Raw genomic sequence first — 20,536 nt, forward strand, 5'->3', positions numbered from 1 at the left:
TGGCAGCCGCACTGTTTGGCCTATCCTAGTCATCTCCCAAACAAAAGAGGTTTTAGAGTAGCGATATCCCAAAATATAGACCAGGCATTAATAGGCGCCTGGAGGCACGCGTCTTACTCCCCACGATTTCTTAGCCCAACAGACCACCTGACTTTACACCAGGTTCTCCGCGTTGGGCGGCAGAGACGACCTCTAAGGGCCAGATCCTGGCCCAGGGGCTCCTGCGACAGCGTGGACAGACAGCCTCCGCCACTGGGTCGACTCCGGTTCCCGCGACCCGCCAGCTGGCAGGCCCCGCCCCGCCCCCTACGCTCTGGCAGTTAGCCCGGCAACCCGCTCGCAGGAGCAGCGGCCGGGACACAGTAGGCTTGTCCTGTGAGGGCCGCACGCTTCACCGCCCCCGCCACGCCCCTCGACCCCTCACCGCCAATGGCCTGCTGCGCCGGCGCAGCATGCTCCAGGCCCAGCCCTCCCTCGACGACCGTGCGCTGAGCGCATGCGCCTTGAGAGGCCGGTTGGGTGAGGGATTCCTAGAGAGGGAGGGGGAGACGGAAATGGAGGGGCTCCGCGCGCATGCCTTCGCCCCTGACACCAAGCCCGCTGGAAAGCGTGTTGGGCGGAGCCGGGGGCGGCGGTCGCCGGGGAGATCAAGGCCCTGGGTCCGACCCCGAGCTGGAGCGGGGCCCCGGAGGCCCGCTAACCCGCCGGTGTTTGTGTGTATGTGCCCTCGCAGGGAGACATGGAGAACTGTTTGGCGGCCGCGGCGCTGAACGGGGTGGACCGACGTTCCCTGCAACGCTCGGCTAGGCTGGGTCAAGAAGTGCTGGAGCGGGCCAAAAGGAGGGCGGTGGACTGGCATTCGGTGGAGCTTCCCAAAGGCAGCGTGGGGGTCATTTCCCGGGAGCGGCCCGACAGAGAAAGAGGGCCGGCAGCCGGCCCCCATCGCCTTCTCCCAGGAGAGGTGAGGGCCCCAGTGCTGCGGGACCAGCCCATTCATTCGCTCAGCAGCGGCTTGCTGAGAACCAGGGCACGCCACACAGCAGCACCCATGGGATCCTGTCCTTGGCGGAAGCTGTTAAGTATCAGGACAGTGAACCGGAAAGCCTTTTGAAAACTCTTGACGTTTGACAGATTCCTATTGGCTAGCTTTAGGATACCGCTAGAGACCGCTAGTGCTCGGCCCTGGTTGGTTACTTTTTACAACAATTCTTACAGGCTACCATTTGATATTAGAGGAAAGCCAACAAACCTGTCTTTGTCCTGGAAAAATTGCATGTCTGTGTATTCCTTTTAGAGTTGGAATTCTTTCTCAGTAAGAGCCTTTTACTGACTTAAACGTGCAGTGGCCTTTCAAAAAGTAAAAAGGAAGGTATTCCCAAAATGACTTCCTTCTCCAGTAGGGAATACAGATCTCACCTGTGACTTGCCGTTTATTCACATAGAGAGAAGAAAGACACCCAACCCTCAGTGCTTCCTTCAGAACTATGGCTGAATTCATGGACTATACCTCAAGTCAGTGTGGGGTAAGTTGGTGTAAGCCAAAGTCATGCCCCTGATCTGCCTGCTGATGGATCACAAAGTGGATTTTTGTGGAATTTAGGGAGAATCTGGAGACTGCCTGTTCACCCTGCCCTGCCTTCGTGGGCAGGTTGTAATCAGCCAAGGGTTTAAACCAGGTGATAAATCCAGGTTAGAATTCATTCAACAAATATTGGATGCCTAACTTTAACTGTTATGAGGATACAGCAATGCACAAGCCAGAAAAGATCTGCCCTCACTATTGTTTGGGGGGACGGGGCTTATTTGCTGAATTCCAAAACAAGTCCGAATATTAGCGGTATTTAAAACTTTGAACTGAAATTTTTTTCTTAATCAGTAAGATCGTTCTAAACTGGAACCGAGCCTCTCTGTTTTCAAAGCAAAAACTGAAACAGAATCCCTCCATTAGATCTTAATCTCTGTTCCAAGTCCCTGGTAAGGTAGTGTGCTTTTGTGTGTGTGTGTGTGTGTGTGTGTGTGTGTGTGTGGCCACACAGCATGTGGGATCCTAGTTCCCCAACCAACTTGCACCCCCTGCATTGGAAGCACGGAGTCTTAACCACTGGCCACCAGGGAAGTCCCCCTGGTAATGTAGTTTTTAAGTATGCCCCTTTGGGTGCATATCACTTGTTGGCCACAGAGGTGGTTATGTGGCACAGATGCAGTGCCCTCATCAGAGGTAGTGTGGCTTAATGGCAGGAGCAGCCTCCCAGGAATCAGACCTGTGTTCTGCCACTTCCTGGCTATAATGCCTTAGGCTAGTTAGTCTCTCTCGGCCTTACCTTCCCACATGGTAAAATGATGATGTTTCAAGTCCTTTCCAGCCCTTATAGTCTGTTTCTTTGGTTTCCACTGAGAGATGAACACCAGAAAATTGTCATAAACTGTAGCACAGGGTACTTATGTGAGATTTTTGGTCCCATTCATTGAAGTGGATGAACAAAGGTTTTAAAGGCCCTCTTCTCAAAACCATACACTAAGGTCATCTTTAAGTACTTTCAGGGAATGTTGAAGGCAGGCAGCCAACATTCAAGAAAATCACCTGCATGGAAGGTACTCTCGTCTTCTAGGAATTAAAACAGACTCTGTGGTCTCTTCCAGCCTTAACATTTTATGATTCTTATGTGTTTGTAAGGGTGCTTGGTCTGTACGGCAGAAGGAAGAGAATACCTTGTTTCTGTCCTGCTTTTCAATTTCATAATGAATATTAAGTTTCAAAAAATCTCTAATATTTCTACATCTTTTATAAAATCCTTGTGACTCCAAAAATAGGATTCCAACCAGTGAGATACAGTTCAGAGAGTATTTTTATGTTATTATTTTGTTAAATGGTTTTAGAAAAATCCATAACTTTGGCTCTACTATAAAGTGATCAAGTTAAACACTTTGGTTCATGGTTCAGTAAAAGGAATAATATTTGTCTTTGGTTTGAGGTTTAGCAAATTGGTGTTCTTCGTTTTGGTTTTCAGTTCATGCTTTAGTTCAAATCTCCATTAAGGAATGGAGGCTCAGAACCTCTCAGCTTTCTAGAAATAGAATTAAGAACAGTGTTTGAGTTTGCTTTCAGAATTTTGGAGCATCCCCTAAATTACATCATTAGAGTCATGTCCTGACATGCTTTCCCCAGCTTCTCATTCTTTTGGTCTCTTGCCTTAAACATTGTCCCTACCCTTTGTTCAAGGCAAGCAGGCGTATGTTGTCCTCATCATTAGTCACAATCAGGGGCAAGTCTAAGGTTAACTTTGAGGGGGAGGAAGGAAGTAGACAAGAAAAAAACTGCATTCTGATCCTTTGGATTATTTTTGCTTAAATCGGAGTCTTCTCCCTCCCCTCCTCCGCATGGGGAGAACGGCTGCATAGCTGTTGGGTTTATGTTACATTTCCTGTTGTATTTCTAAATCTCAAGGAGATGCACCTCTCTTCTCTTGTCCTTGTCTGAGACTTAGTAAACCCAGACCTGTTTGTCAGAACTTGTCATGAGAGGAGATGAAAGGGCTTGTGTATTTGACCTCGGAGTGAGGATGTTGTGAAAATTATTTAACCTGGCAGAGAGCATGGTCCTACCCAGCTTGAGTTGCCAGAGTTCTTGCCCTACAGAGGCAGCAGATGGCAGCAAAGTAAGGCCAAGTGCAGTTTCCTTCTCTGCAGCCACTTTACACGGGCTAAGATTTGTTATATGACGTCAGAGGCCTCTCAAGAGGGCAGGTAATTTACCTTTGCTCTCTTGCCTCCCTCCTTAACCATACTTTGCCCAAGTAACAAGGAGTGTTTTGAAAATTTGACCAGTCCATTTGGTTACCCAGCATCTTTCACATTACTTCTCTAGAAATATTATTCATCTGTGCCAGAGGAAGGAGGGGCAACCCACGTCTATCGTTATCACAGAGGGAAGTCGAAGCTGCACTTGTGCTCGGACACTGGGAATGGTCAGGTATGTATCCTCAGCTGTGCTGTGCTGTGCCCTCAGCTTCCCAAGATAGGAGGCCTTACATCTTGGAGCTCCTGCTGGATTGTATTATTGGATGCCTGGGTGACTCAGCATTACAGCGCTCCACAGAAATCTATCACCTCCCAGCCTTAGAGAACTTACAGCAATGAACATGAAATAGGAGTTTTTGTCCAAAATAAGATATTAATGCCACTATCGGATCTTCAGTTGAACCTGCAGTCCCGGGCCAAGGGATTCTTGGACAGGCTTAACAAAAAGCCTTTCAAATATCCTCTTCTACATCTAGGGATATGAAAGAGATTTTTAATAATCACATATTTCACTCTAAGGTAGTGATAAGTATCATGTCTTTGGTCATTTTAAAAAAGGAAATGCAAGGTGGGGGCTTCTTTTAACAAAATGCTTTTCCTCAAGATAACAATTACAAGCCTCTCACTGCAAATTACCTGTATTTTACCACATGTCACTCTGGGAAGCCAAAGACTCTACTTGTTGAACTGATTCAACAGGAGTCCTTTGTTGTTGTTTCTGGGGAGAGTAGGCTTTTTTTGCTTTTGTTTTTCTTTTTAAACTCCCCTGGATGTACTCAAAGATAGCAAACTTAAGTTCAGAGTCTAATCCACAGGTTGGATTCCTGACTTCTCTGGCCTGTGGGTTTAGGGAAGGGACGGGAGAGTGGCCGCAGGGATGTGAGCCATCCTGTTTCCCTGGCCTGGGGTACAAGGGGTAGCACCAGAGCCTGGATCCTGGGCTTCCTCTTCTGCCCTGGCCTAGGCCCTCTTAAGAGTGCTTGACCCTAAGGGAGTTACATGTGGGCAAGAGTCATTCGTATCCCTCCCATCCCTTCCTATAAGACGTAAATTGGTGCCTCTAAGGGAAATTGACTTTCTCAGTTCAGCCTCTTCCCCTCCAGTACTCCCACTGCTGGGAGAACCTTGGAAGAGAATTCTATTTTCTGAGAGCCTGTTAAATGTCAATCCTTTTTTTTTTTTTTTTTTTTTGCGGTATGTGGGCCTCTCACTGTTGTGGCCTCTCCCGTTGCAGAGCACAGGCTCCGCATGCGCAGGCTCAGCGGCCATGGCTCACGGGCCCAGCCGCTCCGCGACATGTGGGATCTTCCGGGACCGGGGCACAAACCCACATCCCCTGCATCGGCAGGCGGACTCTCAACCACTGCGCCACCAGGGAAGCCCTGTCAATCACTTTTGCACTTTAGATCTTCCTTACAGTGTAGTATGCCGAAGCTATAGACTAGGAAACCAAGGCATAGAGAAATTAATCTGTCCGTCTCAGTAAATGACAGAGATAGGATTCAAACACAGGTCTATCTGAGTCCAAAGCCCATGTAAGGATAAAAGGTAATCATGGTAAACATCTGACTAAAAATACTTTGCAGAATTCACTAAAAGCCTTAAGAACTTAGGTGACAACTTGGAAAACACTGACAGAACAATTGTTAGTTCCTAATTAAGTAGGAAACATTTTCTCTCTACCATTCAGAAGTCAAAGTTTGGGCCCTAATCAATGTTTCTACCTCACTCTTCAGAGAAAAGACACCCCCCTTGGTGTTGGAGGCATCCGTCAGACGTCAGAGTGTGCGCTAGAGGCATCCCAGCCTGTGAGTACAGAACTTCTAGGGTACTGGGCTCCACCACCACTGCAATTCCATGAACTGATCTGGTTACTATAGGGTTCTTTGTACTGGATCTATAGTATTTTTAAGTTGGGATATTTTTACCCTTGGGGACAGTGTACAACATTTTAGTTCAGTGTAAAATTATGTTTTCTTGGTATCCTTCCTTCACTTGAAATTTCAAGGATACTCTTTGTGCCTGAACTCATAGTTGCGGTTGGAAAGAATGCAAAGTATTCATAACTCCATTCCTACAGTTCAGCTGGGCTGGCACTGGGTCCTGTTGGAATTCCACCATCTGTTCAAGCAGCAGGAGGGGCCTGACCCTCCTGTTTACAAAGTGAAAACCATTGCTGAAATTCTGAAACGTATACATTTGGTTAGATCAGGTTCCAAAACATTTGAAGGGATTTGTTCCTATTTTCCGCAAATGTTTCTCTGTGAAAACATACAGTGATTTTTTAGGATAAAATATTCATTAGTTCATGAACCCAGGGAATCTTTTGGAACTTGGAAGGGCTGGAATTCTGAGGAAAGGAACTCTGGTGTGTTGCTGCAATAGTTTGCTTAATTTTTGTTTGCATACAGTGTGCTACTAGCCAGGATTCAGAATATACTAGAATTAGTAGCAACTAAGACTATTCTGCTTTTAGTACAAGTTGTTAGGCTTAGATGCCTCCAATACTTACTGTATTTTGGTAATGCTAATCTTCCTGATGTTCACAGTGTAGGAATCACAGATGCCAGTCTTGCACCTTTTATGCAGACAAGTGAAGCATCCTTGGCTTCCTGAAATTCTGATATAGCTGTATTTTCTGAAACCTTTTGTTTATTTTCATAGTTGATGACTAATAAATAGTTGTGGCGTTGTCATACACATTCACGTCAGTTAAATGATGATAAGCCTCCAATTTTGCAGTAACTGGGCATGAAAGGATATAGCATAAAGCAGCTTCCGAAAACCTTGGCTTCAAATCTATTTGCAAGATGGAAAGAGAGGAAGTTTCATAAAAGTATAAATATTATCATTTATTCCTCCTAGCAGAATTTACTGGCAGTAGTTTGGTCCACCTGCCCCCCACCCCCCGGGGTGGTGTAGAAATGACAGCTTCTGCCTGTGGCTCCTTCTGAGCATTGAGTAAGCATCGGTAGTGGTCTCCCAGTTGTGGGATAGGCGCTTTGGCTCTTAATTACAGGCTCTTTTCTGGTTTGTGACTTTGCTCTTTGGCCATTGGAGCTGAGACCCTTCCTCTGCCTGCATGTCTGCCATGACCACTTCCCAGCCGGGCATGAAGTCTGTCCTTGGAGAATGGCTTGTGCTCAGCTCAGCTCTAAACATAAATCTTTCCACTGACTCCAGCTTCCAGTGTTTTGCAGTATCGAACTTCTTTGACTTACGTCCTGATAGACCCATTGTAAGTTGAAAATATCATAAATTGAAAGTGCATTTATTTTTTTATTTTAAAATTTTTATTTATTTATTTTTGGCTGCGTTGGGTCTTCGTTGCTGCACGTGGGCTTTCTCTAGTTGCGGTGAGCAGGGGCTACTCTTTGTTGCGGTGCATGGGCTTCTTATTGCGGTGGCTTCTCTTGTTGCAGAGCACAGGCTCTAGGCACACAGGCTCAGTAGCTGTGGCTCGCGGGCTCTAGAGCACAGGCTCAGTAGTTGTGGTGCACAGGCTTAGTTGCTCCGTGGCATGTGGGATCTTCCTGGACCAGGGCCTGAACCCATGTCCCCCGCACTGGCAGGCGGATTCTTAACCATTGCACCACCAGGGAAGTCCAAAAGTGCATTTAATACACCTAACCTACTGAACGTCATAGCTTAGCCTAGCCTACCTTAAACGTGCTCAGTGCACTTACATACCCTGCAGTTGGGCAAAATCATCTGACACAAAACCTACTTTATAATAAAGTTTTGAATAGTTCATGTATTGATAATTTATTGAATGCTGTACTGAAAGTGAAAAACAGACTGGTTGTATGGGTGCAGGATGGTTATAAGCGTATCAGTTGTTTACCTTCGTGATCCTCGTGGCTGACGGGGAGATCGCTCACTGCCGCTGCCCAGCATCACGAGAGAGTATCGTGCTGCACACCACCACCGGGAAAAGATCAGAATTCAAAACTGGAAGTACGGTTTCTCCTGAATGCGTAGCACTTTCACACTATCGTAAAATCAAAAAACCATAAGTCTGACCATTATAAGTCGGGGACCATCTGCATAGGAGGACCGGTCTCCAAGGGAGGGCTTTAGCCAGCCAGCTGACTTTCTGCATGACAAAGTGGAATCTACTCATAGTGTTCTCAGCTTTAGGTGAAAAGAAATGTTTCATCCTCCTAATAATGAACTTAGCAAAGCACAGTTAAAAAGAATACTTCTCATTATCCCACAGCGCCTTGCCATTACTGCTGATCTGTGATAACAAGTGCCACTGCCTACTTTTGAGCCCCAAAGCAATCGTCATTAGCCTTTCCCTCTACCTGATTCTTAACCTTTCTGCTCCAACCAGAGTGTTCCTTTTATGATCCTTCATGTTCCTATAACAATTTAGTGTTTTCACATACATGCTTATTTGTGAGCTAATTTTAGAAATAAGGAAACAAGCATAAGGAGAGGCTGAGACTGGCCTAAATGGCAGTCCTATTACGTTGCCAAGCCAAGCCTTGAAAGCAGGACCTCCATCTCCCACGTTAGCACCTCACTCCATCACACACAGAGGGAGCCGGGTGGAGGTGCCCTGACGGCACTGGTACATAAAATCTCTAAACTGCTAATATCCACTTTTCCTTCCAGGCTGAGAACATCTCTAAGGACCTCTACATAGAAGTATATCCAGGGACCTATTCCATCACTGTGGGTGTAAATGACTTGACCAAGAAGACTTACGTGGTAGCAGTCGATTCAGGACAAAGTGTGGACTTGGTCTTCCCCATATGATGTTGACCATCACAGACATCGCCTTTTTCTTGTTTGTTTTCTAAGTATCAAGAAGAATAAAGCTACCATATGTCCTCTTAAAGTTTACACATTAATCCTGCTTTTAATGCTGACTGTAGAGGGTCAGCCTTCCTAGGAACTGGAGTTTGTCTCTTTCAGTGCCTATTTTAACTTGAAAGTCCCCTCACCCTCTTCGGCCTGGAGTAATAATACAATGATGCTGTCTGAATAGTTTTTACTGCTTGCTTTCCAAGTAAAGGTTAATTATGATAATGAAGTGAGAAATTTGGAAATGAAGAGAATTCCTTTTTATTGGCATTAAGAAGTCAAACAAAATTTTGCTCATGTACAACTGAGGCTTTATGAAAAGATGGCAGAGAGGCTGTGGACACATTTGCCCAAAGCAGGCCAACCATGTTCTGTAGCTTCGGTGGAAGAGGCATCCTCAAGCAGATCACACCAGGCCCCTGGAAGGGAGCCCTCGCCAGGGCTGCCACACTCCTGTGCCCCTTAGGACAGGTGCCTTCCTGCCACTCATGTGCAGGGATGTCTTCCTGGGCTGAAGATGCTGCTGCTTATTGGACTATCGCCTGTGGCCTGACTGTCATTTCCGTGAAGAAGGCCTTGTGTCAGCCACTTTGTAACTAACTCCTCCTCAGGTATCTACTCTTTAGCTTCCTACAAGAGAAAAAAAAATCCTGAGAGTCTTATTCTGACTTTAAAATCAGTGACTTTCTATCCTTAAAATTACAAAGTCATTGATGTGTCCTAAACATCTTTAAGCTACCACACCAACAGTATCGTTGCATCTCTCAGTTTAGTTGCCTAGGGAGTCACCTCATTTTGAACATGTCTTTCCTCAGAAAAAAGGCCAGTATTTTATATGATGAAAACAAAGGTTTGGGGACCTCCCTGGCAGTCCAGTGGTTAAGACTTCACCTTCCAATGCAGGGCGTGCGGGTTCTATCCCTGGTCGGGGAGCTAAGATCCCACATGCCTCACAGCCAAAGCACCAAAAAACCATAAAAAGAAGCAATATTGCAAAAAATTCAATAGAAGACTTTAAAAATGGTACACATCAAAAAATATATATATCTAAAAAAAAGAATACAAAGGTTTAAGTAGAGCTGTATTCGCATTCCTAGCAAAGAACAGACTCTCACGGACCGAGGGCCTAGTAAAGCAGGCCCATGCCCACCACCATAGGGTAGAGGGGCCAGTTAACTGGGATCCTTGCACCCCTAGTGATGAAATTCGTGGGTTCTGTAAGCCTTCTGAAATCATATGCAAAACTGTGGGTGTGTGCATTTTTCTGGGAAGAGGGGCCATCGGTTTTATCATTCTCAAAAGTGGTATGACCCCAGAAGGTCAAAGAACCATGGAAGGAGTCCTTCAGAAGCCCCTTCCCGGCCATCTGCTTTACCTAGATCCTTGGGGCTTTTCGTTTAGGGGGAATTCTGGCCTCCTGATGTGCCGCAGTACCCCGACTCAGTTTTTTGTGTTCAGCTTCCTCTGGCAAGATCTGTAGTGGCTTCATGCCAGTGGCTTCCAGGACCAGCTCCCTGGGACTCCCCGCTGCTGCAGTTTTCACTGTCTGTTGTTTGTTGCCCTTTTCTTCTTTCCCGATGTTGCAAAGTCTTGTTCCTAAACCCAAAATTCAGTTAGTTGAATATGCCACCATTTTGATGGGATTAGACTTGACTTATGTAGAAGTGTATCAAGGATCACAGAATCCCTTAACTGTCTGAACCCTGTTTCAGTCATAAGCGAGGGTGGAGAGCAGCATGACTGCTGGCATGAATCCTGGCCCTCTAGGACTGTTAGGTTAGTCTCAGACAGTAACCTCACTGCCTGCAACTAAAAGGAGCCAAAAACATGGAGGGCGGAGGACCCATACAAGAGGATCCTTAAGAGGTAGAGCCTCAGACCAGACTGTGAAGCACCAGTGCTTGATGGCAAGCAAGCGCAGTCAGGAGAAGCAAAGCAGCACATTTCCTTAAAAGGATACAAGATCTGGAGGGGAGAGAAGAAAAGCTCTGGTATTTGCCATTGTTTCTAGCCCGGGCACACACGTCGTTTTACAAGCTTCACCTCACCAGTTCACCTCGCTAGTTAGTGTGGTGTGCAGGACTCCATCTGGGATGGGGGCTGGAGATGCCCCTTTCTCCACGCCCCATGCAGGCATACTCTCCATAGCTTTGGGTGCAGAGATAGGACCTGGCAGAAGGCAGGCTCACTGATTCTCACGGTTCAGCTCCAAGAATTAACCTTTGCCCAGAGCATAACAAATGATCCAGTACCTACAGGAAAGCCAGGCCAAGTACCTGAAGATACTATATTTCTCCTTATAGCCAATTATTAGAATGTATTTGGGTGCGGGGGGAACTTTAGAGTGGATCTGTTTAAATATGGTGATGTGGGGAGAGAGGCTGAATGTAGGTGTGGGTGCGTGGGTAGTGGCGATAAGAGCGGTGTATGCTTGGGGCCAGGGAAGATTTGGCCTCAGTCAGGCTTAGAACCAGTCTGGATAGAACGCCATGGAGCAGGCCACAGCCATGGGAATGCAGGTCTGGAGTCTGGGGCAGGTCTGACCGCCATGGCTTCTGGTTACCCCACTGGCATTCCTCTCCCTGAGACTGGGTCTCATGCCACCTCAGTTGCTGCCCCAGAGACTCCTCCCTGTCGGACAGATACAGCTTTTCTTTCTCCAGTCTGTGCTGAAGCAGGAGGGCAGTGGAAGCTATGAAGAATTTAGCTTGAAAACTCTAGACTTTGGCACCATTTTCTTTATATTATCACTTGTTGGAGGGCATACCCTGTAGAAACAGCTGCTTCCAAGCAGCTTCTGCTTTTCACTGCAAGGAAAGAGGCCCAGGAACACCTATCCCCGCTCCCACCTTTATATTTTCAATACAAAGTGTCCTCTCAGGGAGGGGAGGAAGAGCCCAGCTGGTCATAGCTATAGCTTCTCGTCCCTCTACTTATTTCCCTCTCAGAGGTGGGGGAAAGATCGCACACCTCGAAAGCCAAGGGAGGAACCTCATCTAAAATACAACAGCAGCCAACACATCCATCCCTGCCCACTCCGAAGCCCAGGGGTCCAGAGGAGTCCCCCAAGAAAGTTTCTCAGTGTAGAAACAATTTCTCAGCCTCCTAGAACTGAAGACTAATAAAGGCCTTACTCCTGGTGTAAGATTAATATACTCGTGGGCTGAGAGGTCCTTCTGGTTGAGCAGCTGTCCTGAAAATAGGGCAATGGCTTCCCACGGGGACCCACAATGAGTCCCAGTGTGGGCAGTGCCTACAGATCCTTATGCCCTTAGCAGTGGTATTCTTTAGCCCTCAGTATCCCTGCCCCAAAGTGGATGTTCATTTAGTTCACTGAGGTTGAATTAGTCAGCACAGGGCTCCAGGAATCTAGTCCAGGGCTGGCTTATCCAAGTCACCTCCTTCACAAAGCTCTGCTGGCTGCCTTAGGCGTCTGCATTTTCTGGGCCCCACTGGGAATTTAGGCCGCACGGCAAGAGGCGTACCAACGATACACTGCTCTAAACCTACACGGGCATGTTGCTTGGGTAGAGAAGTTTGGGGATGGCTGCAGGTTGCCAATGACAATGACACTGCCTCCCCTCTCAGTGGTAGAGTGAGACGCATAAGGCTGTGCCTGGCTCCTCTCGCTCTGACTTCCTAAGGGGCCCATCTGGAGAGTAGGGTCTGATGGCCAGTGTTTAAAGACCCGTTTCTGTGCTTCTCAGGGTGCTGAAAGACTCCAGTCAACACCTGGAGGCATTCTGACTGTACATCTAGAGAAAAATCAACGCCTCCAAGGAAAACGAGGGAGGGGAGGGTCGAAATGGACAGTGGCAGAGTCCTGCCAGTAGAGACAAGTGAAGAAAGAAAAGACAGTTGTCAAATAGGGATGCAAACCTTAGCACAAAGATCTGCCCATCCTTTCTTGTTAGGTTTCCATTTAATCAATAAAGCCCACGTTTCCCTCTTATCACAGCCCCTCCTTTGACATGACCAAGTGTTACTTCCAATCCCAGCACAGCGGACATGTGCATCAGATTCCTGAGAGACACATGGGAGGGAAGGGAGCAGGGGCCTCAGCCCCTGCCTTAGAAAAAGGTCTACCTGGCTTCCTGGGATGCGGCTTGGACCCGTTTCTCCTCCAGTACCTCCATTCCGGCTGGCAGAGGCCACCCTGCCTCCTTGGAGACTCCTCAAGAAGGATGGGGGCCATGTTGCCTGTGCTGTCCAGCAGCAGCCTCTGGGGAAGGCCCATCTTCAGCTCATTCTCCAGATCCTCCTCTTCAGAAGAAGAGGAGGTAGAGGAGGAAGAAACAGCCATGGGAGCCTGCACTGCTACTTCTTCCTCCTTAGGACCCTCAAGGGGCAAAGGCTGTGCCATGGGCTTCAGCTCCGTCTCTGGATGCTCTCTGGCTGTGACCCCTGAGGTTCTGGTTAGAGGCCACCAGGTGGGTCCAGCCAAGGGGCGGCAGCAGAGGCAGCCCTGGCCCAGCAGCTGGCAGCAGGCATGCAGGTGGCAGGGAGGGCACAGGAACGGAGCGCTCAGAGGAAGCCCGCCGGTGACACATCCAGCGACCGGCCCCACCAGAGAGCAGCAAGGGGCCCAGAGGAGGGGCCTGGGGTGCTCCGTGGTGAAAGGCTTGTGCAGCCTGTCCACAGCCTTCTTCCAGACAGCTGGGGGCACCCACCTGACCCCTCCAAGAGGCACAGGAGCTGTCCTGCCATTCCAGAAGTGAACAGTAATTTCTTCTTCTTTGGATGCTACATAACAGAAAAGGTCACCATTTTGTTACAGCCACCTCTTTCATATCATGGGATAAGGGTTCTCCTCTCCCCAGAAGCAAAGCCTCATCACAGCCCCTCTGCTCTGCTTCTGCCCGTGCGCACCTCTCCCTGGAGAGCCTGCCAGGGACATTCCTCACCTGCCCCACGTTTACCACCCCTTCCTGTGCCGCCATGTCCTGGTTTTCACGTCAAAACCAAGATGCATCCGCAGGTGAAGGAAGGGAAGGAGAAACCTCCTTCTGTCGCTTCTCTGAACACAACGATGCTGACTGGCTGGTCTCGCACAAGGGGACTGTCCCAGTCCCTGCACGACTTGGTGGGGGACCAGTCATGAGTACTGGTGTGACCCCAGGATAACCTCACCACACCATAGGTTAAGTAACCAACATAGACATAGTAGCCTTGGGCTATTTTGCCCTGATAAAGAATATTTTATAATCTGAAAAATATGATTTGTCTATCTGTGGCCACCCTCAGGACGAAGCTGCAAGTGAAAGGGTAAGGATTTTTTAAGCCTCTAAGACCCCTAAGCTGGAGAGACACCCTTTGCTCTCTCCTCAGCCTGATCACCAGCCTGGCTCCTGGGGACTGGGAGGCCAGAGCACTCCCTTACCTCTCTGGGGGTCTCTTGCCTCCAAGCCCAAAGGAATGGTGCCGGGGCCATAGCGCTGCTGGTCTGGTCCCCAGAGTGCCAGCACCTTGTCCCCAAGGCGCAGTGAGTATTCCACGGATGGCGAGAACTGAATGACATCTTCCTCCAAGACCATGCTCTGCCGCTGGGCTGGCAGCCCTGGGCATGTGACAAGGGGAGCCTCAAATTCTACCAGCAGGAACCCCTGCCTCTCCAGCTGTGGGAAAGAAAACACTCAGAATAAGACCTGGCATTAGGAAGTACTACAGGGAGCACCATGGTTCCCTACAATGCCTAGGGCCAGACCCAGGGTCTCCCTCGCATGCGGCAAGGCCCAGTTAGGGAAAGGGCAGGGCCAGGCGCTGCTTGGGAGCCCACTATGGCAGAGACAGGCCAGCTGTGAGGCGGACGCTCTTCCCTCTGCTTCTTGCCGTGGCAACTCTTGTTTATCACTTCTTGCCTTTCCTGTCCCGTGCTCTTCCTTTTCCTGTTTTGTTTTTTTGGTGGTACGCGGGCGTCCCACTGTTGTGGCCTCTCCCATTGTGGAGCACAGGCTCCGGACGCACAGGCTCAGCAGCCATGGCTTACAGGCCCAGCCGCTCCGCGGCATGTGGGATCTTCCTGGACCCGGGCACGAACCCATGTCCCCTGCATCAGCAGGCGGACTCTCAACCACTGTGCCACCAGGGAAGCCCTCCTGTTTTGCTTTGTTTTTCTCCTATCTTTATATATTTGGCCTGCAATTCACAGGAGTAACCTGGGTCCTCTGGATCTTTCACCAAGCACACCCCCTCCTCACAGCACTCCCAGGAAGTGTTATCCCTGTGTCCGCAGCCAGCCAGGGGTGGGGTATCATCCACAGGCCCTCTCGGACGAGGACAGGCTGGGGCTGTTGAAGCAGCCCTCTGCACTGCCATTATGTCCATGAGGGGAGGCTGGGCAAAGGAAGCAAATGAGCAGCCTGGCAGAGAGGGCAGGAGAAATACTAAGCTAATTAAAAGAACAAGCTTACAAATTGACTTTTATCAAACCACTAGACAGGGTTTATATTTGAGCAAAACCCTGTTAATATTTCATTTGGAATTACATATTAGTTACTTGAAAATGACAAAATGACTTTTGATTGGAAATTCTATCATTTATATATATTTTTAGAAATCACACTTGTTTTCCCTCTATGGATCCACATTCACAAAGTCTGACTCTTTGTGGGAAGAGAAAAATCCCAAAGAAGCAAGTAACAACCAAAGTAAAGCCCAGGCCTGGCCCCAGCACGCAGGCACCGTGCTCCTGTGTGGAGGGACACAGGCTTACACGAGATATACACATTTTGCTCCTCTTTCCCTTAGGCTGGTGCCCATAATTTGACACACTGAATTTTCCTGAACAAAGTGCTTTTATTGTATATTTTCTTCACTGTTATGGATTGAATAGTTACCCCACCAAATTCATATGTTGATGTCCTAGCCCCTAGTACCTCAGAACGTGACCTTATTTGGGAATAGGGTCATGGCAGATGTAACGACTTAAGACAAAGTCACACTGAGTACAGCTGAGTAGGGTGGGCCCCTAATCCAATGACTGGTGTCCTTACAAAAAGGGGAAATTTGAACACGGACATGCACCCAGGGAGAACAGCATGTGAATATGAAGGCCAAGATCAGGGGGATGCTTCCACAAGCCAAGGAACACCAAAGATTGCCAGCAAACCACCAGAAGTTAGGAAAGGCGCATGGAACAGATCCTCCCTCACAGCCCTCAGAATCACCAACCCTGCCAACACCTGGACTTCCAGTCCCCAGAACCGAGAGACAATTTCTGTTGTTTAAGCCACTCAGCTTGTGCCACTTTGTTACCCAGCCCTAGCAAATTAATGCACTCACTGACATTACATTTTCACTTCTGCATCCTGACCATGGAAGATCTGTGCTTATCCAAGAAACTGAACTGCTGGGCACACACAGCTGAGGCATATCAGTTATGACAGGGCCACCCAGAGGAGCATATGGGGAGATGTTGGGACTTAGGGACTTGCCTCGGGAGCAGCCTTTATCTGAGCCCTGTAATAAAAGCCATCTGCTTCCCTTCTTGCCAGGACCCATGCGTCCGCAGCATCTCCACCTCTTCTCAGCCAGCCAGGCCCCTGCCATGCTGGGTCAGCAATGTGGAGACACGGGTCATAAGATGCATATCTGGGAAAAAGCAAATGGAATTAGGGAGTAGAGAAAACCAAGCCCTAAAACCATCAAGAAACACGTTTCAGAGTTAGATCTGAGCAGCGCCATGGTGTGTGCATGACAGATAAGGCAATATGGAACAGAAATCCATGTAAAGAGTGGCAATCTGTGACTTCCAGTAAGATAAGGTAAACTACTGGAAGGGCAGAAGGAGAGGAGAGTGAAGGGAATCGTCGTTTGAGGATTGGGAATTGTTTCAAGGTAATCAGGGTGGGACTAGCTTTTATGTATTCTGGTTATGAGTGCTGGTCTGAGACTAGACAGCAGGCCAGGAAAGACTTCCAGGAAGGGAAATTCTGAGGCAGTGTGTGGGATTCCACGATGAGGCATGGAGGCTTGGATGGTGATGCCAAAGGAGCAAAATTGCAAGAAGGCTGAGCACTGTGGGGTAATAAGAGAGGAGGAGGTGTTTGAGCACAGGAAGCACAGAGGAGCTGACTAGGAGGCTGTGAGACAGAAAAAAGGAGAAGCTAGTTCTGGGAAATTTTGTGGACAGGACCAAGCTGTAGGGAATTGTTGAGTCAGGTTTTGGGTTTCCGAAAAAACCTGTTTACTTTGTGGGCAAGCCCGGATACAGGCTTTGAATCAGATGGTCCACCAAGTGAATCAAGAAAGGGGCTAAAGGGTTCAGGCTGGCATGTCTCTAACCTGGGCAGACTGACTTGAATAGCATGGACATGAATCCCTGGGACTTGCACAACCTGTATGTGCTTAGAGCCTGAGGTTCCTTTCCCCTCTTGTATTCACACTGTAGACAGCCAACTAAAGATACCATTCACAAAAAGCCAGGATAACTGAGGGATACTGAGGGAACTTGAGGAGGGACCTGGAGACCTCACCTTAGCGGTTGGTAGCAGAAACCCTAATTTCTCATGTAGTCCCATGGCAAGTCTCAGAGCTGATGGTAAAATGAGCTAGAAGTTTATAACTGATGATGCCTGACTGCCTTCCCTCACACATGCCAACTCTGACATCTGCCACTCCGCTAAAAGGTGGAATGAAAGCCAGGTCAACCCTTGATGTCACTGGGAGTGCAGTTTAGACTAGGGGAATATTAAACCCCAAGCAACTCAGAGCCCACACGGTAAAGAACCCTTTCAGCCTTCCCAGGAAACAAGCTCTCTCCCTCCTGGGCCATCTCTCCCACCATCTAGAACCAAGAACAGAGAGGAAAAAGGAAGCCGAGATCGATACCTGGTGAGAGGCCTCTGCCGGGTGAGCCAGGGTGCTTGGGAGGCGAGAGGGCAGGCGAAGGAGAGTTCCCAGGGAGGAGCAGTGCCGGCCCAGGCAGGGGCCTTCAGGGTTGTGGCCACGCTGCAGTATTTGGGCAAAGGCATCCCAGGCCCTGGGGAGGAGTCCATTTCCTTGGGAGGAAACACCTGAGAACAAGCGGCACTATTATCTGAGTTGCTTTTTATCTGAGTTGCAGCCCACAGCCCAGGAGAGGGCGCCTGGCCGGGGCTGGGCTCAGCTCTGCGGTTTGCGGCCTCTCTGCGGGCGCATCCGGTCCCACCGACGCGCAGGGTGTCCCCAGAATCACCTGCCCGGGGAGGCTCAGCTCAGGAAATAGGGGAGGGGTTGAAAGAGTAAGAGCTGGGATTTCCGAGAAGGATTTAGCTGTAGTAAATCCTTCACAGCCTGCTGGCTGCGTGCTCACTTCACCTCGGTGCTTCAGTTACCAACCAGGAGATGAGATATGGAAAGCACCTGGCATATTTAAGTAGCTCAACATACGTTAGTTTTTTTTCCCCCGTCTCCACCCCAGTTGTAGGGACTTCGGGGGTAAGACCACACGCCCCTTCGCAAATCGTAGTCCTGGTGACAAACTGACCCCTAACCCAAGCCACAGACTTCCCGCCTAACCCAGTCACCTGCGGGACTAGACGGAGCTGAGAGCCCAGGGCTGTGGCCTCCGTAGACGTGCTCAGAGGCGACAGCTGCCACCCAGGGCCCGAGATACCACTCCGCTGGCCCAGCCCACCACGGCCCTGTTGAGTCTGCTCCTGCCCAAGTCCACAGTTCTGACCCCAAGGGGACTTATCACTGCCTCAAACTCCACCTCAGCCTCAGCCCCTTCCAACAGTTGGAGTTCACGACCTCAGACCAACTGACTCCTGGTTGCCTAGCAGGTTGCCATGGATGCGAGCCAGCTGGGCCGAGGGCGTGTACTGAGCATGTGCAGGGGGGCTGGGGCCTTAGGCCGCATGCGCGGGGCGAAAGGGTAGGGGGGTAGTTCTCCGCCTTTCTGGGGAGGGGGTGTTGGCGGGAAAGGCCAGTGCGACCTCAATTCCCCAAAAGCTCGGGCTTCCCCTCTGCCGGAAGAGTCCGTCACGGTGCGCAGCCCTCACGGATCCCAGGAGTCTCGTGATGGGGGGAGCTGGTCCCCCAGAGACTCAAGGCTATTGACCTGCCTTCACCCAGTGCGGGCAGGCGGCTGGAGTGGAGGGAACCACTGGGTGGCCTAAGGACTCTAAGATAGAATTTGTCTTTAGTTTAAAAAAAAAAATAACCAAAAGTGTGGGCATATTTGTCTGTAACAGACAGGACTGCTGAGGAGCAGAGGTGTAATGATCACTTGGGGTGGTGGGAGTGGACAATGGGAACCAAAGGAACAGAAGTCTAGATTCTGCTCTCATTTGAACATCCAGAGGAGGAGGCTGGTATTTGAGGCATCTGACAGTCATTGTGCACTGGCTGTGTGCCCAGCACCGTGTTCAGTGCAGAAGACCAAAAAAGTATGTAGGGACGTTTGTGGTTGTCTCTACCCCATCCATCCCTGCCTTCCACCAGTTCCTGTTTCTGTGTGGCTCTGTGTGGTTAGGAGCAGCTGACTGTACCCCCCGATTCATGACTGTCCATCAGCACATTCCATCCCCTGGCCACTAGGGCATGGGCATGTTCCCGTGCCTCTGGAATCAGAATGAATCTCAAGACTTTTGTTGGAAATCCTGAGTTATAGACTTTCTTTTTCCTCCTATACATAAGTAAGAAAGCTTGAGGTTCTGGGAGCTTCTGACAGTCTTTCTGGGACACTGAAGCTATTCCCAGAGAGGACAGACCTAAAGAAAACAGGTTCTTGGTAACAGTGTCGAGCCCTGCCTGAAGGTGGCCCTACTGCTAGAAGCTATGTGAACCAATAAATTCCCTTTATTGGTTACACCAATTTTTATCAGATTTTTGTATCGGTTGCCACCAAAAGCATCCTAACTGATGTCTACCCTCACAGAGCTTAATTTTGCAGCCAGGAGAACGACTGTTACCCTAAAGGCTGAGGGATTTAGTCTCTGGGTATGAGAGAAGGCTTCCTGAATAAGATAGGTGGGATTTCAATGGTGAAAGGAAGAAGGAGAATATTCCATTCCGTCTTGGTAGGAAGCAAGAGCTAAGACAGAAGGATGCATTTGCAAGACTGTGATTTTCTTTTTGGGGTGGAGGGAATGGGGTGTCATGGGAAAATCAAGTGTGGATATTTGGGAAGGGGCCAAATTGATGGGAGCTTTGAAAACCAAGCAGATAAATGTCAACAATGTCATAGTCGAAAGGAAGTTGTCATGGGGCTTGAGCAATGAAATGACATGAAACACTTCAAGAAAGAATATCAGAGTGATGATAGAGCCAGTTGAGAACAGAGCCCAGGAGGCCTCGGAGTTATCCAGACACAATGTGACAGGATGGGAATAGGAAAACAACACCACCAAATATTTCCTGATGCCTACCTGACTTGAATCACTTTGCTGGGTGCTAGGAATATAGGATGAATAAGACTGACCGCTATCTTCAAGGAGCTTACATTCTACTGAAGACAGAGATAGGTGTGTAAAGATAGCAGGATAAGAATGGCAAGGAAATATGTGTTCAAAATAAAGGAACGAGTAATAGCTGTGGTGGAAAGACTTCACAGAGAGGTGACAATGGAGATGAATGTGACAGTGTGTTGGAAGTCCTGCCTGGGCTTGGTGACAGAGGGGACGTGGGAGTTAAGGAAGAAGGAAGAGCTGAAGCTCATCATAGGAACAGAAATAGAAACATTTTGAAGGCAGACTCCAAGATAGGGGACGTCACTGTCTTTCCCATATTTTCTGGCCTGGAGAACCTGAAGAATGTTGATGTCATGGGCAAAAAAGAAAAAAAAGAGGATAATAAAGTTTAAAAATAATGGCTATGAAAACATGTTTTCATAATGCTTCACATTATGTTTTCACATAATGTTTTCATTATGTTTCACAAGCACTGTTAATACTGATAATAAACATAAGGGGTAGCTGCTTTTCCTATAATTCTCATTCTGTGG

The 20,536-nt window shown here is 48.7% G+C and overlaps 2 protein-coding genes across 3 annotated transcripts; one reads left to right on the forward strand and one right to left on the reverse strand.

Annotated features, from left to right (window-relative positions):
- The first annotated feature begins 496 nt into the window (after positions 1-496).
- On the forward strand, positions 497-8,644 carry AKIP1 (A-kinase interacting protein 1). The gene is made up of 6 exons (XM_032639437.1): positions 497-519; positions 734-961; positions 1,443-1,523; positions 3,866-3,970; positions 5,535-5,606; positions 8,419-8,644. Exons 2-6 carry the CDS (start codon positions 740-742, stop codon positions 8,560-8,562), a joined length of 624 nt encoding a protein of 207 aa, XP_032495328.1. The 5' UTR covers positions 497-519; positions 734-739; the 3' UTR covers positions 8,563-8,644.
- Positions 8,645-8,855: 211 nt separating this feature from the next.
- On the reverse strand, positions 8,856-20,080 carry C8H11orf16 (chromosome 8 C11orf16 homolog). 2 transcript variants are annotated; one of them, XM_032639431.1, is made up of 7 exons: positions 18,117-20,080; positions 17,440-17,624; positions 16,044-16,200; positions 13,991-14,225; positions 12,697-13,353; positions 9,986-10,206; positions 8,856-9,240 (listed from the first exon to the last, which is right to left on the reverse strand). In XM_032639431.1, exons 2-6 carry the CDS (start codon positions 17,604-17,606, stop codon positions 9,986-9,988), a joined length of 1,437 nt encoding a protein of 478 aa, XP_032495322.1. In that variant the 5' UTR covers positions 17,607-17,624; positions 18,117-20,080; the 3' UTR covers positions 8,856-9,240. The 2 variants fall into 2 exon arrangements, with proteins under 2 accessions (XP_032495322.1, XP_032495320.1); XM_032639429.1 differs by having other exon boundaries at positions 17,440-20,080.
- Between the last annotated feature and the right edge of the window lie 456 nt (positions 20,081-20,536).

Source organism: Phocoena sinus, chromosome 8 (genome assembly GCF_008692025.1).
Source record: "Phocoena sinus isolate mPhoSin1 chromosome 8, mPhoSin1.pri, whole genome shotgun sequence".
NCBI lineage: Eukaryota > Metazoa > Chordata > Mammalia > Artiodactyla > Phocoenidae > Phocoena > Phocoena sinus.

Coding starts and splice junctions, on each gene's coding strand:
- AKIP1 (XM_032639437.1), top strand. CDS start 740: ATGGAGAACTGTTTGGCGGCCGCGGCGCTGAACGGGGTGGACCGACGT. Junction 962..1,442: donor ATCGCCTTCTCCCAGGAGAG/GTGAGGGCCCCA, acceptor TTATTCACATAG/AGAGAAGAAAGACACCCAAC. Junction 1,524..3,865: donor ATACCTCAAGTCAGTGTGGG/GTAAGTTGGTGT, acceptor TTACTTCTCTAG/AAATATTATTCATCTGTGCC.
- C8H11orf16 (XM_032639431.1), bottom strand. CDS start 17,606: ATGGACTCCTCCCCAGGGCCTGGGATGCCTTTGCCCAAATACTGCAGC. Junction 14,226..16,043: donor AGATAAAGGCTGCTCCCGAG/GCAAGTCCCTAA, acceptor TCTTTCCCACAG/CTGGAGAGGCAGGGGTTCCT. Junction 13,354..13,990: donor GGCAAGAGACCCCCAGAGAG/GTAAGGGAGTGC, acceptor TCTGTTATGTAG/CATCCAAAGAAGAAGAAATT.